The sequence below is a fragment of the Neovison vison genome, chromosome 11 (genome assembly GCF_020171115.1).
Source record: "Neovison vison isolate M4711 chromosome 11, ASM_NN_V1, whole genome shotgun sequence".
Classification (NCBI taxonomy): Eukaryota; Metazoa; Chordata; class Mammalia; order Carnivora; family Mustelidae; genus Neogale; species Neogale vison.
The window spans coordinates 69,971,775-69,986,190 of record NC_058101.1 but is presented as its reverse complement, the minus strand read 5'-3'; the positions used below and the strand labels follow the sequence as shown (position 1 = coordinate 69,986,190).

The window sequence follows — 14,416 nt, the reverse complement described above, 5'->3', positions numbered from 1 at the left end:
CTGGAGACTGAGAAGCCTGAGTGGGTGGTGGTGGTGACCAGAACTTTCCACTGACATGCCTGGAGACTACTGTTTCGAAGCTCCCAATAAGAGTAAATCTGGGAGGGGCGCCTGGGTGGATCAGTGGGTTAAAGCCTCTGCCTTTGGCTCAGGTCATGATCCCAGGGTCCTGGGATCGAGTCCCGCATCGGGCTCTCTGCTCAGCAGGGAGCCTGCTTCCTCCTCTCTCTCTCTGCCTGCCTTTCTGCCTACTTGTGATCTCTGTCTGTCAAATAATATAAATAAAATCTTAAAAAAAAAAAGAGGTGTTCTGGATGGGTAAGACTTATTCTTTGGGTAAGAGGTACCCCAAAATGGAGGAGACATAATTGGTTATCAGTACGGGACAGAATTGAAGTTCACCCTCGACACGTGCAAACACTGTTCTGCCCTCCGGTTGGCCGAGGTTGAACCGAAGCTCAAAGCCCCAACAAGAAGGGTTCCAGAGAAATACGAAGTTTCAGACTCCACCTTTGCAAAGTGTAAACTGTGCACAAGCCACTATATATGACAGAGGAAGTGGTGATCAGTGTCAAGGGTAATGTGTGGTTGCAGATGAGGCTGAAGAAGCAGACTTACTATCTTGTATTTCTTGGCCGAGGTTTTTGCACACAAAGTTCATAAATGTGCACACATACAGGGTGGGGGGTATAGGAAGGGATATAACGTTTAATCAGATAAGAAATTTTAGAAAGGAGGGCTTGAAAAAAGATGCTGAGATTTCTAGCTTTGGCTATGTTGAGGTTATCTGATAGTTCTTAATTTAACCCAGAAAGGAAAAGCATCAGAAAGCACAGCTTTCACGGGGAGAACAAAGTTCAGTTTGGGGTCGTTACAACAGTAGGTAATCGTGAAAATAAGTGTATGTCTGCTTATGAGAGCTGGAAATACATTGGTCGATGAACACAAAAGAGACAGCGTGTATTTTGTTATTCCTTTCCTATAGCTCTATACAAATGTCACAAACAGGTGTCTACACATCTCATGGCATGGATGTGAAGTGCCACGGGGCAGGAGATGCTCAGGGACAGGGGAGGGGGATGCATAAAAGAGGGGTGGGTAAGGGCATGTTTCAGAGCAGCATAATGTGCAGGGGTGGAGAGTGGATAAGAGTGAGTGTTTATGTAGATGAAGACCACATGCCTTCCTTCTGATGCCTGTGTCACGATGGGATTGGGAGGGAGACAAACCATAAGTGACTCTTAATCTCACGAAACAAACTGTGGGTTGCTGGGGGGAGGGGGGTTGGGAGAAGGGGGGTAGGGTTATGGACATTGGGGAGGGTATGTGCTTTTGGGTAAATTGGAAGGGGAGATGAACCATGAGAGACTATGGACTCTGAAAAACAATCTGAGGGGTTTGAAGTGGCGGGGGGGTGGGAGGTTGGGGTACCAGGTGGTGGGTATTATAGAGGGCACAGCTTGCATGGAGCACTGGGTGTGGTGAAAAAATAATGAATACTGTTTTTCTGAAAATAAAAAAAAAAAAAGAATTACTACATTCCCAGAATGGCCCCCTCAATGTATATTGGATAGGTTATGATGGCACAAGCATTTCATTGTCTCCTATTACCTGAGCCTTGGTATGTATTAGGTCCCAGTAAAATGGGAAATAAAAAACAGTCCTGCCACAAAAAAAAAAAAAAAAAAAAAAAAAAAAAAAAAAAAAAAGAAACAGGCTTACTGTGGGGGAGATGGTGGATAACACATATAGACGGTCACTCATGTATTTCTCTGGAAAACACCTGGCTGTTCTCCTTCGAAATCAGCACTTGCGCATTATGCAGCTGTGTTTCTTGGAACACAGCAGCTGATAAGCTGTTAATAGGTGTTCCATGAAGGAAGCTCCTTGTGTTCAGATTAGTTCGGGAAAGCTGTGGGCAATGTCTGTCTCTGGAGAGCCTCAAAGGGCCTTGAGGACTAATGAAGGCACTGATAAGTCCTCCAGGAAAGTGACCCTCTTCATTTTTTTTGGAGAGGATTTTCAAACTTATTTTGACATAAAACTCCTTCATTCAAAAGGACATAGATGAATGGATATTACTCAGCCATCAAAAAGGATGAATACCTAACTTTTGCATCAACAGGAATAGGACTGGAGGAGATCATGCTGATTGAAATAAGTCAAGCAGAGAAAGTCAATTATCACACAGTTTCACTTACTTGTGGAGCATAAGGAATAACATGGAAGACATTAGGAGAAGGAAAGGAAAAGTGAAGCAGAGGAAATCAGAGGGGGAGATGAACCAGGAGAGACTATGGACTCCGGAAACAAACGGAGGGTTTTAGAAGGGAAGAGGGGGATGGGTTAGCCCAGAGATGGGTATTAAGGAGGGCAAGGATTGCATGGAGCACTGGATGTTATAAGTAAACAATGAATCTTGGAACCCTACATCAAAAACTAATGAAGTATTGTACGATGACTAACTAACATAACACAATAATTTTTTTTTAAAAAAGGAACATATACAAATAACTGAAGGGATATTGGTGTTAGAAAACAAAATAAAACAAAACAATGTTTAGAAAAAGCTGATATAAATGTCCAGAGCAATAGAAATGTAGGGTGATAATGAAGAAAGTGACTTTGGTAAATATGGGCAAATCCAATACCAAATTTTCAGGTCAAATATAATTCCTTGCAGGCCTAGTCATTCCTGCAAATTATCTTCAAAGCTAAATTAGCTCTCAAACTTCTTAAGAAGGTAGGTCTTTGTGTACAGATATTAACTTCATGTGATTTGCATTTTAAAAGAGGAACGATTTCAGGCTTTTCTATACAAATGGAGAAGCTATTAAAGTGTGCTCTAAGTATGTGCTGTCCCTTCAGTGACTGAAAACTCTAATTTGCAATCTGATGAATATGACATCTTTTGAATAATGCAAACTAAGAAAGTGCTAATTGGTTTCCATGGTCATACCTACAGCCTCATGAAAATGGATTAGGAACATAAAGAAAAATGCAGAATATAGAACTTCAGTGCCATTTAAATTATAAATGAAAGACAGTCTAGTTGAATGAAATGCCAAATAACAATAATAATGGTAATTTTAATAATAGGTGATGAGCATGATTTGCACCTGCTTTGCATCAGGTACTGTTTGATAGGCTCTGTACAGTATGTCTGAGCATCATCTGCAAAAACAAAACACAATAAGACCTGAAGCTAGGCCAGCTAATCAATAAAAAATAGATAAATATTATAGGTCACATTTATTGAGCACTTACTTTGTGTCAGGCACCTCTGTAAACCTCTCACATTAGTAAGTCTTGTGAGCCTCACCAGAATCCTGTTGAGATGGGAACTACTGTTCTTCCCATTCCACAGATGAGCTCACTGAGGCCAGAATACTCTACCTTCCTTCTAAGCAAGAGAAGAGCAAGATTCGGGTATGTGTGTATTCAAATGTGTCTCTAAATCACCTGCTCTTTCAACTTCTCCACTGTTCTGATCTCATGATATTTGTACACTTTGCATATTCTGATTATATACTAAATTGATACAATTTTAACAGTAATTAGAAAGTGGCTCACATTAGAGCCTTTTGATAATTTGTCCCCAAAGGACATTGATGCATAATGAGTAGGAGAAGCAAATGCCTCCACTTCTGTGTTTGGTGTCTCCCTTTATTCTCACAGTCTGGTCCTGAGAAATGTCCCTCAAGTTTACTTCTGTAGACAGTTTATGATATATTCAGCAATAAAATGCATCAGTAAGCTCTAACAACCATTGACACTGTGTTACACTCTTGAATTTCTGTCCTTGATTTCAATGCTATATTGTTAAAGTTTTAAGTAAAAAAAAATTGTTTTTAAATTTTTGGCCAACTTTGTTTCTGTTTTAACTAAACTGTTCTCCATATGCCTCTTGCCGGTATTGGCCACCTGCTAGGAACCCATATCTAATATTAGAGGGATTAAAGCCAGACTCTAGGTTTCAGGTATCTATTTCTCAAATAATAAAAACAATATTTTCAGATCCAAAGTTAAATTGACCCCTTTGCCACTGACCATTTTAGAGTATTGTGGATGTTACATTTTAAGAAAGAAATTCAGGGGTGCCTGGGTGGCTCAGTCAGCTGAGCGTCTGACTCTTGGTTTTGGCTCAGGTCATGATCTCAGGAGTCACAGGATCGAGCCCTACATAGGTCTCCACATTCAATGGAGAGTCTGCTGGAGAGTCTTTTCCTCTATCCCTCTCCCCTCCCCCTTTTGCTCTCTCTCTCTCAAATAACAAATCTTTAAAAGAAATGAAAGAAAGAACTTCAACTAACTAAACAAGCAAATGAAGCAAACACTGAGTTATGGTTGAGGGAATTAGTTTAATCCAAGCAGCAAGGAAAACAGTACTGACAGAATGCTTTTCTCTAATGCAAGACAGTGCACAGGACTTTACTACATTTATTAATGGCTCAGAATTACCCTCAAAGGGAGGTCATTACTATTTCTGTTAACAGATGTTACAGAGAGCGGATAACATGCCTTGGGTGACACAGCTGGTGGCAAAGCTGGGACTTGAACCCAAGTCTGGCATAAAAGCCTGCTGTTCTTTCTACTACATCGCATGCCTTCCTCAGAAAAAAAAGGAGAAAAGATTTAAAGAAGGACAAGAGCTGCTTTCAAATGTGATCAGAGCAAAAAGGCATGAAGCTTGTTCTCCTCAACTCCATGAAGGAGAGTGGGGGCCATGCCAAGGACATCAAATTTAAGATAAGAAAGGAATACTTTTCTGACACTCACCTGTCTGAAAATGGGAAAGATGTGTGGCCTCCTGATTTTGCACTCTCTGTCGCTAAAGTTGTCCAAAGAGAAGCCGAAGTGGCCAGATCTCTTCTGTTCTCAAAAATTATTTAATTAAGATTCTAAACAAAATAGATATTCTCCAGGAGATCCTTGTACCAAGGACACTTCTCTCTTGATCTCCCATTTTCCCTCCCGTCAAACTGTGCTCCTCAGCTCACTTCTTTTTGTAAAGCAGGAATGTATCCCCTTCCAGGCAAGGTTATTAGAAGATTGGATAAGATGAGACAAGTGACATACTTAATCCATCATAAAGCTCAAATACCTCTTCTTGCACATGTACAAGGTCAGAGTCTGTCAGAATTGGAGGCAGTTTCTGTTACCTCCACTTGGGTCATGCCAAAAACCGTGAAGGAAACACTCCACAGACGCAAGGCTTTCTTTCCCCTTACAGGGGCATCTGGATCAACCACCAGTGTGCACTTGCTACTGACTGGCATGTTTTCCTGCTTGATCACTCCCAAAGAAAAAAAATGCAGAGTTCTGATGCGTTGCTTTCAGGGTTTATAATGTGCATTTTTGGTAAATTCTATGCAAAGATGTCAATGAAGTAGCTTTTGCATGCCATGTTCATCTTCTGACTTTTCCATTGGTGCATTCAATAAAGTATAATACTATTCTGTTTTATAATAATCACAGATATGATATTCCCTCTCAATGAGGTTTTTTTTTTTTTTTTCAGCTGCCAAAGTCTATTGCTCTTCATATAGAAAACGTTATAGACATAAATAAGGATTAGCGTTGTGGAACCATCAGAACTTTCTGCTGTAATCTTACTTTCTGATATCTAAAAAAGCTAACTGCAAGACTTTTAAAAGAGAATGAAATATATTCAAAATATACACGACTATTCAAATATTTGACTGTACATTCTTCTGAAGTTCAAATAAATATTGATAAGAAAAGATGTTAAAGAGGTATGCATCATACATAGAATTTTAAAGACTTTAATCTAATGCTTAAATTAAGAAGACTTGCATAATTATCACTTGCATGTAGGAAGAGAGGAGTGATAGAAAATGAAAACTATGAAAATTTAATTCCAACTGAAATGAAAAAGAAATTTACCCTTGAAAACTCTTCTATCTATGGCCACTGTTCATCACAAGGACTGTAGGGGTTCAGATAGAGCCTTGCATTTCAGTAACAAACTTATTCTGATCCATTGCCCTGTGGGCTAAAGAACATGTATATATACTCCCGGCCTGTGAGACATACGCGACAATTTCATCTTTTTATCACTCTTGGGTGTGCTTATGTAGAAAACTGCATGCCATAGCCCAAGGAATCCCTCCTTATCATTACTTCCAGCTCTCAAGCTAAAAAAGTGGTTTTGGAAGATTCAGTTAAAAATATGTGGTTTTTTCAAAAATGGTTTTCTTACTTACAGAAACAAAATTGAAATGTGTATCTCCGTGTGCGTGCGTGTGTGTGTGTGTAAGAGGGTTAAATTAAACAAACCAAAAACTAAAAGCTAAACACTTCGTGATTTCGACCTTACCTCTCTAAGCACACACATTTGACAACAGTGGAAAATAAGTATTCATAGATTGTGAGAAAGCAAAATAATCCTAAAATAATGTAGATGCACAAACACATACCCATCCACACAATCTATGACATATTTATATACGCATAAATATGTACACATATAAATGCTACATAAAATGGGAAATTTAAAAACAAACAGTAGGCCTGTATTGTTTATTTCTTTCATAGTCTCTCCCACACATCTGGGTATTATAAAACATTACACCATATGTCTCTTTAGGATTATGGAACTTTATGTTTTATGTTACATGACAGCATGACTGTAAATGTGGCAGAAGTAATAAATGAAAACAAATTTTCTTTTTATGAATAAATTCAAGAATATTTTGCCACATCCATTCTGATAAAATTACATAAATGTTTGCTTAACTTGGAGGGGTTACATGCAAAAGACTACAGAAGAAGTAATAGAACACTAGTTAAGTGCTCTATTGGAAGTTTCTGCGTCAAGGTAAAGTGGCCTGCCCTGAAATAGTAAATTCCAAATAAGGTTTTCAGCTTTTCAATCATGTTACAATCTATCCCTCACTATTACTCTCGAAGTTACTTGTCTCCGATATATTCTAATGCTTTGGCTGCCTTATATGCATTAATTTAGGTGGATGCCATTCAGAAATATATGGTACTTGGCTTACATTCAAGCATCCATACAAATATAAGGAAGTTGTCCTCATGAATCAAAATTCCAGCAAGTAATTATTGAACCTCTACTATGTCATGGGCATATGAAATTGAATTTTAAGACAAAGCATTAGGACAAAAGAAATGAGGCCCCTGAAACTCTCCAAAGGACAGAATATAAAATAGAGAAGGAAACAAAGATTCTATTAGCTTCCTAGGAGGCAGGAAAATAAAACAGAACAAGCTCTGGAGGCAGACCAAATTGGATTCTAATTTTACTTGTACACTCACTGGCTGCGGGATCATAGAAAAGCGGCTGTAACACAGGGATGATAATGCTGCATAGATTCAAGATCATGCATGAGGAGCACCTCATACCTTGTTTGCACGCTAGTAGATGCTCAATAAACAGTACAATTTTTTTCATTATTAGTGTTATTAGTAACACCAACTACAAAAGATTACCTACTACTGTGGTTAGCATATGGAAAGGTCTTCATAAGTGCTTGCTGAATGAATGAGCACTGAATGTAGCCTAAACTGCGAGGAGATAGGCAACGAAGGTCATGTGCAAAGAGACAAGGTCAAAACACATCCATCTGTCTCACTTCTTCTGAGAAGGATTTCCTAAAAAAGAAGTTTCACCCTCCCCCCCTCCTTTATCTCTGCCTTTGTGGTTGTTTGAATACTTTAAGAGCGACGTTTTTTTTTTTTCCCAACTGCTAGCACCATTCCAGGAGTCAGAGATAATCTTGCCATTCTCTTATTAAATAATGAAACAGGACGACGATGTTCCAAATTTCTGCTTGTATGGCCCTACGACATTCAGATAAGGTTAGCAGGGCAAATGATCGTCAGGTGCTCAAACAGCAGCCAGCTTGGGGCCTGAGGATGCCGAGCTTCTAGGGTGAGAGCAGATTCCGCAGGTGTCCTGCAGCCTCTCCCTCCACCAGGCAGGCTGGCTCCCACTTTCTGCCATTACGGCTCATCTGTCTGAGTTCTTCATGGCATGTTGACACTTATTATGTCTTCAGTCACTGTAAGACGAGGCACTGTGGTGAAACCGAAGTGGAAGAAACCGTGAACGGGGGGTCTTGCACCTGAGGGCTGGCTTTGTTTCTCCATTACCTCAGTCACATAATGTGTGATACGCTTTCACAAGTTCTCAGTTCTCTCCTTTGTCAAAACACACAAGAAGCAGGCCACTAAAGCACAGACTTTGCAGCTGGAAACGTGTGCCTCCATACCTTGGCTTTCCCCTTTATGGACACTGTGACTTCGTGCAAATCACTGAACTGCTTTTTACATCTCACTTTCTTAATTTATAAAGTGGCATTAAGAATAAGGGTTGATGAGGCAATATCTCTAAGATACTTGTCTGAGCATAAAACATGTAGAAACTTCCTCCTCTCCTTCTTCTTCTTATTACTATTATTATAAGATTATCTAGTGTCTCTCAGGCCTTCGTTTGTATTCCTCTATACAAGGACCTTAGCTTGTTTACACTGCAGTAGGAAAGTCAGGGAGATGTGGCAATGAATTCAAGAATAAGAACAGAAAATATAATTCAGATCTACAAGAAGTCAGAGGAGACAGGAACACAAAATGTAGGCTAGCAAAACAAAGTAAATACAATACAAAAGTAAAAGGGTTAGTACTAAATAAAGGTATGTCCAGTTGCGATGCTAGAACACTCAGATAGTAATTTAGTAACTAGGTATTTAAAGGAAGATGACTTCTATGAGTAGGTACCACTTTGCGTAGTGGAGGGATTTTCCCTAATGCATGCAAGTAAATTTTGTTCCGTAACTCGAAAAAATAGACTATATGGTATTTCATGAAATTTGAGTCTAAATCTATAAATAAGACACACACTTCTTGCTCCTTTCAATCTTCTCTGGGAAAAAAAGAATTCAATCCCAAATTCTGTTAAAAAGTTCAAAGCACAAATGGCATAGTAGCCCCATTAAACGATGGTGCTCTCTGGAGTTTGTTTAAGAGTTTTGGGACTGGAATTGTCCGAGAAGAAACAACTCAAAGGGATGGTGAACAGAAAACTACATAGATCTGGGGGAAGCTTACTATCAGAGAATGTTTGTACATTATTATTTCTGTGAATTTGTTTCATAGGAATCTGAGAATGCTACAGCTTTAAAAATAATGACTGGATGGGGCACCTGGGTGGCTCGGTCGGTTAAGTATCAGACTTTGGATTTTGGCACAGGTCATGATCTCAGGCTTAAGAGTGGGACTCTGTGCCCAGTGGGGAGTCTGCTTGAGATCCCCTCTCCACTCCCTCCCACTCTGTTCACCCCCACTTTCTCTCTCTCTCTGAAATAAATAAATAAACCTTTAAAAAAATAATGACTGGAATCTAAAGGAACAAAATGTAGATATCATCAGTACAAAGCAATATTAAAACAAAACAAAAGAAACAACTGAAAAAAAAAAAAAAGAAAAAGAAAGCTTCTTATCCCTAACCTGATGTTCTTCCAATAGAGTACCTTGGAGACTCACAAGCTGGGGGAGAGAAGATGAATTGCATCTGAAGTAAAAAACATGAAGTGTCTGAAATCAAAAGGCTATGATAAGTCTGTAAAGTGTCTACTCATGGAGAGAGAAATTCACAAATTTGGCAAAGCATGAAAAGGGAGGGAAAGCATAACAACCCAGCCATTTCAAAATTAATTTCAAAAAAAAATTTTTTTTTCTAGAAAACCCAATTCTTTGTAGTTAAACTTGTTTTCCTTTTATATAATCAAAATCAAATGAGGATTAGGCAGAGGTGTTAAGATCAAAAGTGGAAATATGTATTGATTCTATTCCTTGTTTCCTTACAGGGGTAGTACTCTAAACTCTACCCTTTTCTTCCTGTTCTGCCACCTTTAGGTTTCCTTTGAGTTTACTCACCTTCATTTTACTAAGAATTCGTTGGTCCCCTGATTTCTGTTTCAGAGGGAGTGTCTAAAGGTACAGCATCCTGCTGATGTTAATGGCGGTTCTGGAGAATCAATGTGAGTCGTCAGCAAGAGGAAGAATGAGGGCTATGCATCCCATCTAGAACACACGGGGCCTGCTAGTCGTCCTAAATTAAATCTTTTATTTTTTTTTTAAGATTTTATTTGACAGAGATCACAAGTAGACAGAGAGGCAGGCAGAGAGAGAGAGAGAGAGAGAGGGAAGCAGGCTCCCTGCTGAGCAGAGAGCCCGATGCAGGACTCGATCCCAGGACCCTGAGATCACGACCTGAGCCCAAGGCAGCAGCTTAACCCACTGAGCCACCCAGGCGCCCCCGTCCTAAATTAACTTAATGCCTGACATCATACTTCGTGAATCCAGGGGCACTCTGGTCAGGTCTCCCCACCACGCTGGGCACTAACACATATTTCTAGAGTATCAGTGACATTGCTAGCCGGATTTGTTAGCTGATCCACACAAACTTCAAGCTGAATATCACCACAGCAAAATTTCATGGGGAACACCACCACAAAACTGTGAAGATTTTAAAACGTCTTCCCAAATAAAATTTAACAACAAGAACAACAAAATAGCAGATGTTTAAGAGACATAGCAGAGAAAGAAGATAATGGCATCATTAGAACCATTAACACTTATTTTTTTGTATGAATATGAGCTACTTTAAATTACTTTATACTCCCCTAAGTCAAAAATGCAAAACTGTAAGGATCAGGAAAAAAATAGGAAAAGGAGACAGACCTCAGTACAGATTTCAGTATAAGCCACAGCATCTTTACTGAAATAAATTTTTTACAAGTAGGTCCTTACCACTGCAACGCAGAGGGAAAGCACACTTATGACACTCTCTTTCCTGGAAGTGGTCTCTATGTTTCATCAAAAGAAGAACATCTTGAGATTTACAAGGACTGTCCTATACAATTCTTACATTTGTTTATACTATACAAATACTGCAAGGTATATATTATGTGTACATAATTATAGGAGTTATTATATACTTATAAAACAACATACTATTGTTTAGAATGTATAATGAAGTTTTTAAAAAAAGTTTATTCTATTTAACATTCTTCTAGCTTTAAAAGATTGGGAGGGAGACAAACCATAAGAGACCCTTATTCTCACAAATCAAACTGAGGGTTGCTGGAGAGTGGTGGGGAGGGATAGGGTGGCTGGGTTATGGACACTGGGGAGGGTATCCCCTATAGTGAGTGCTGTGAATTGTGTAAGACTAATAATTCACAGACCCATACCCCTGAAGCAAATAATACATTATATGTTAATAAAAATTTAGAAATACTATGTAACTTCCTAAAGATCGTTATCTGGTCTTCTCTCTCAAAACAATGGTACTCATATTCAAAATTACCTCTGCTCTACTGCTTGCTTCAGTATGAGTCTGTTTAATGTATGTTTTATATTTAATAGGATGGAAACAAAACAAGCTAAAAAAAAAGAGAATAATCAACTTCCCCTCCATTATCATAAATTTGCAATATTGCCACTAACAAACATTGTTCAAACCCAGAAGCTTACTTGACTTAAAAAGTCACATTTCAATAAGTAACAGAAAAATTATTCAATAACTTTCTCATTGTTTCTATTCTTACTATCAAAGAATTTCATCAGTTTAATGATCATGTCATTCCCCCCACCCCCATACGGACTGATAACCTTTGACAACGCAAAACATGAACTTCAGTGTGAACCTGAACCGTTGCTGTTTCATTGTAACCTGCTGCTGTGAAGAACATGAGCCATGTGAGAGCTGACCTCTAAACATCTGTAGGAATTGGGACTTTCAAGCCCAGCCATCCTTCAGTAAATGTCATCAGCTCTTCACTTTATAGCATTTCTGCGGACAGAGAGACCCACCTCAGGCTCAGGGCTAGCAGCTGCTCCTTTGACTTCAGAAGCTCCCCCACTTCAAAACTGGCATAGCCCAGGAAGCTTCGCTGAAAATAAGACAGAATGGTGTCCATTAACTTCAAAAGTCCTTAGTGTCTTTGCTGTCACACCAATCATACAAAATTAGAAGAATGAAATGTTGACTGCGTGAGCCTGACAAATACTTCACTTGCAGAGATACAATCATAACTGACAGAGATACTATAATCGAGCCTTCTCGTGGGGTGAAGTCCAGGGGTGCAAATGGTGACTCTTCCATTAAAAACAAAGAGACCAGGAGCCTAGAAAAGAATAAAATGTGTAACACCGAAGCCAGGACTTTTCTGTGAATTTTCTTCTCCTATGAAAACTGGAATAGAAGCAAAGAGGATAAACTTTCAATATTTACCAATGCCGTCGTCGTTCTTATTAGAATTCCTCAAGTCACTGGCAGCGACAACTTTGTATTCCAGATATGAGCAAATCTGTTAGTTGGAGCTATTTTTATGTGGGACTCTGTACAAGTTATAAATAGAAATGCTGCATTTCTCCCCCATCACAGCAATGTTTAAAAGCATTTGTTTCCTTTGTTTTTTCTATACCAGCATGGGACAATTTCATTCCAATACACAAAACAGAAAGGTACTTACTCTGTTACATTTTCTAAAATTGCTTTTTTAACCTATCATACTGGCTTGGCTGTTGACTATCTACGAATATCTCCTTTCTACAATTTTTGACTCATAATGTAAAGAATAAAACTCCAAATTGGTTTTTCTTTTCCAGGAAACAAATCTTTCATCTCTTTTTAATATTCTGGGCTACTTCTGATTTAAAGTCACAATATTATGGTATACCATAAATAGTATTTCTCATTCTCCCCTCAAGGTCAAGAAGTAAACATGAAAATATCAAACCCATATCATCTAGGCCATTGCTGCCTTACATACTGTAATACTCTACAAGAAGTCAACCCACTACATTTTCCAGAGCATTCTCTCTTCATAGGTCTGTTGCAGAGCTGCCCTAGAATGAAAGCCTGGGCTTAAGGAGTCTAAGCACAATTGGGTCTTTTCAGCCAAAAGTGTGAGGTTATTTCATACACAATAGGTTGCGTCCACACTTAGTGATTATTAAGCAAAAGAAAGACATGCTTCAGGTCAATTTTTTTTCTCCCTTTTTTCACTTTAGAACTGTTTCAAGAAACTTAAAGGCAAACACTGGAAATACAACTCAGTTCTAAAGCTGGAGATGCCTACACATTAGCAAAGATAAACCCAATGAACTAACTTGAAACTCACAGAGCTGGCTTAGACACCAACTCACCAAAGCCAGAAGAGCATGAGACTAAATTATTAGGAGAAGGACATCAAGTGAAAATATTATTTGTGGCAAAGCTCTGATGATACGTCAATGAGTGATGAAATGAGAGTAAGTCAAGCTAGAAAAAGAAGTCCAAGTGCTATATGAGTGAAGCATGAAGGGATTCAGGGTAACTGTTCAGCAAATGATATAGTAAAACCTGGGAGAGATCCAGCTGAAGAGAAGCATTAATGTCACCTCATGAGCGATAACTACTAGACGGTCCTTTTTGAGCACCCCTTCCCCATTCCCTATTTCTTATCCTGTTGTATTTTTCTCTATTGGCACCTATCACTATAGGACATATTATTTTTTTATACATATACATATTATATATATATATGTTTTTCTTTGCTTATTTTGTAACTCCTTTGAAAATAATCAAGATTTGAAGCTCCACAAACAGCCCTGTTTTGTTTTCTCACAAACTCCTACTGCTTAGTGCACAGTAGGCATGTGATAAATTTTTGCTGACAATAAATGAGTGAACGACTGGCATAAAAACTAACTTTCAAGTTAGTCACTCTATTAGATATAGATATCAGTATGTTCTTTCTGCAGGTATTTACAAAGTACTATAATTTGCTGAAATGTGGGAAATGAAAACAATTTTAACTTGTGAATTGTATATTGCAGTGAATTTCATTGTAGCATGTGGTAGTTAAGCATGTCTATCCCACTTCCTCTTTCCCTGATTATTGGAGTTTTTAAATCACTCTTTATTCTCAAAGAAAACTCTTTAACTGATGAGAGATTTCATGATGCCTCAAAATTTCCAATGATTTTCTCTCTGTCTATTGAAATGTCAAACAGACCATACATGTCATGAATGTTACTGAGGTCTTTTCATCAATAAAAGTGACAAATGCCCCAGAGTGGAATGTAGCAATGAGAGACAGGTGGAGTGGCTATTTTCAGACATGAGCTACACACACCCCATGAGGCACAGCTGCCTGTAGAGTTGTGACCACAGCCGCTGAATGTCTCCTCTGTCCACCAGATCAGGAGCTGCTATGGAAGCAGGACTCTGGCTGGTCCATCTCTGAGCCATGTTCAGTGCCCAGAACAGAAGGGCTGCCTTGTATGCCTACTGCCTCATTGTACGTGTTTGCAGGGGACCAAGGACAATGCCCATGGGTCTAACATTTTTATCAGAACTGGCAGCCACAGGCTTCATCTC

The 14,416-nt window shown here is 38.9% G+C and overlaps 1 protein-coding gene across 7 annotated transcripts in view; it reads right to left on the bottom strand.

Moving 5' to 3' along the window:
* The window catches only part of INPP4B (inositol polyphosphate-4-phosphatase type II B), an 830,572-nt gene that overhangs the window by 236,320 nt on the left and 579,836 nt on the right, over positions 1–14,416 (bottom strand). For 5 of the 7 annotated variants that reach the window (XM_044268013.1, XM_044268017.1, XM_044268010.1 and 2 more), the window contains exon 9: positions 11,863–11,942. In XM_044268013.1, coding sequence (XP_044123948.1) covers positions 11,863–11,942 — 80 coding nt within the window. Of the gene's footprint in view, positions 1–11,760; positions 11,804–11,862; positions 11,943–12,283; positions 12,341–14,416 lie in introns of those variants that run through there. The other 2 variants (XM_044268015.1, XM_044268016.1) reach the window with 2 other exon arrangements.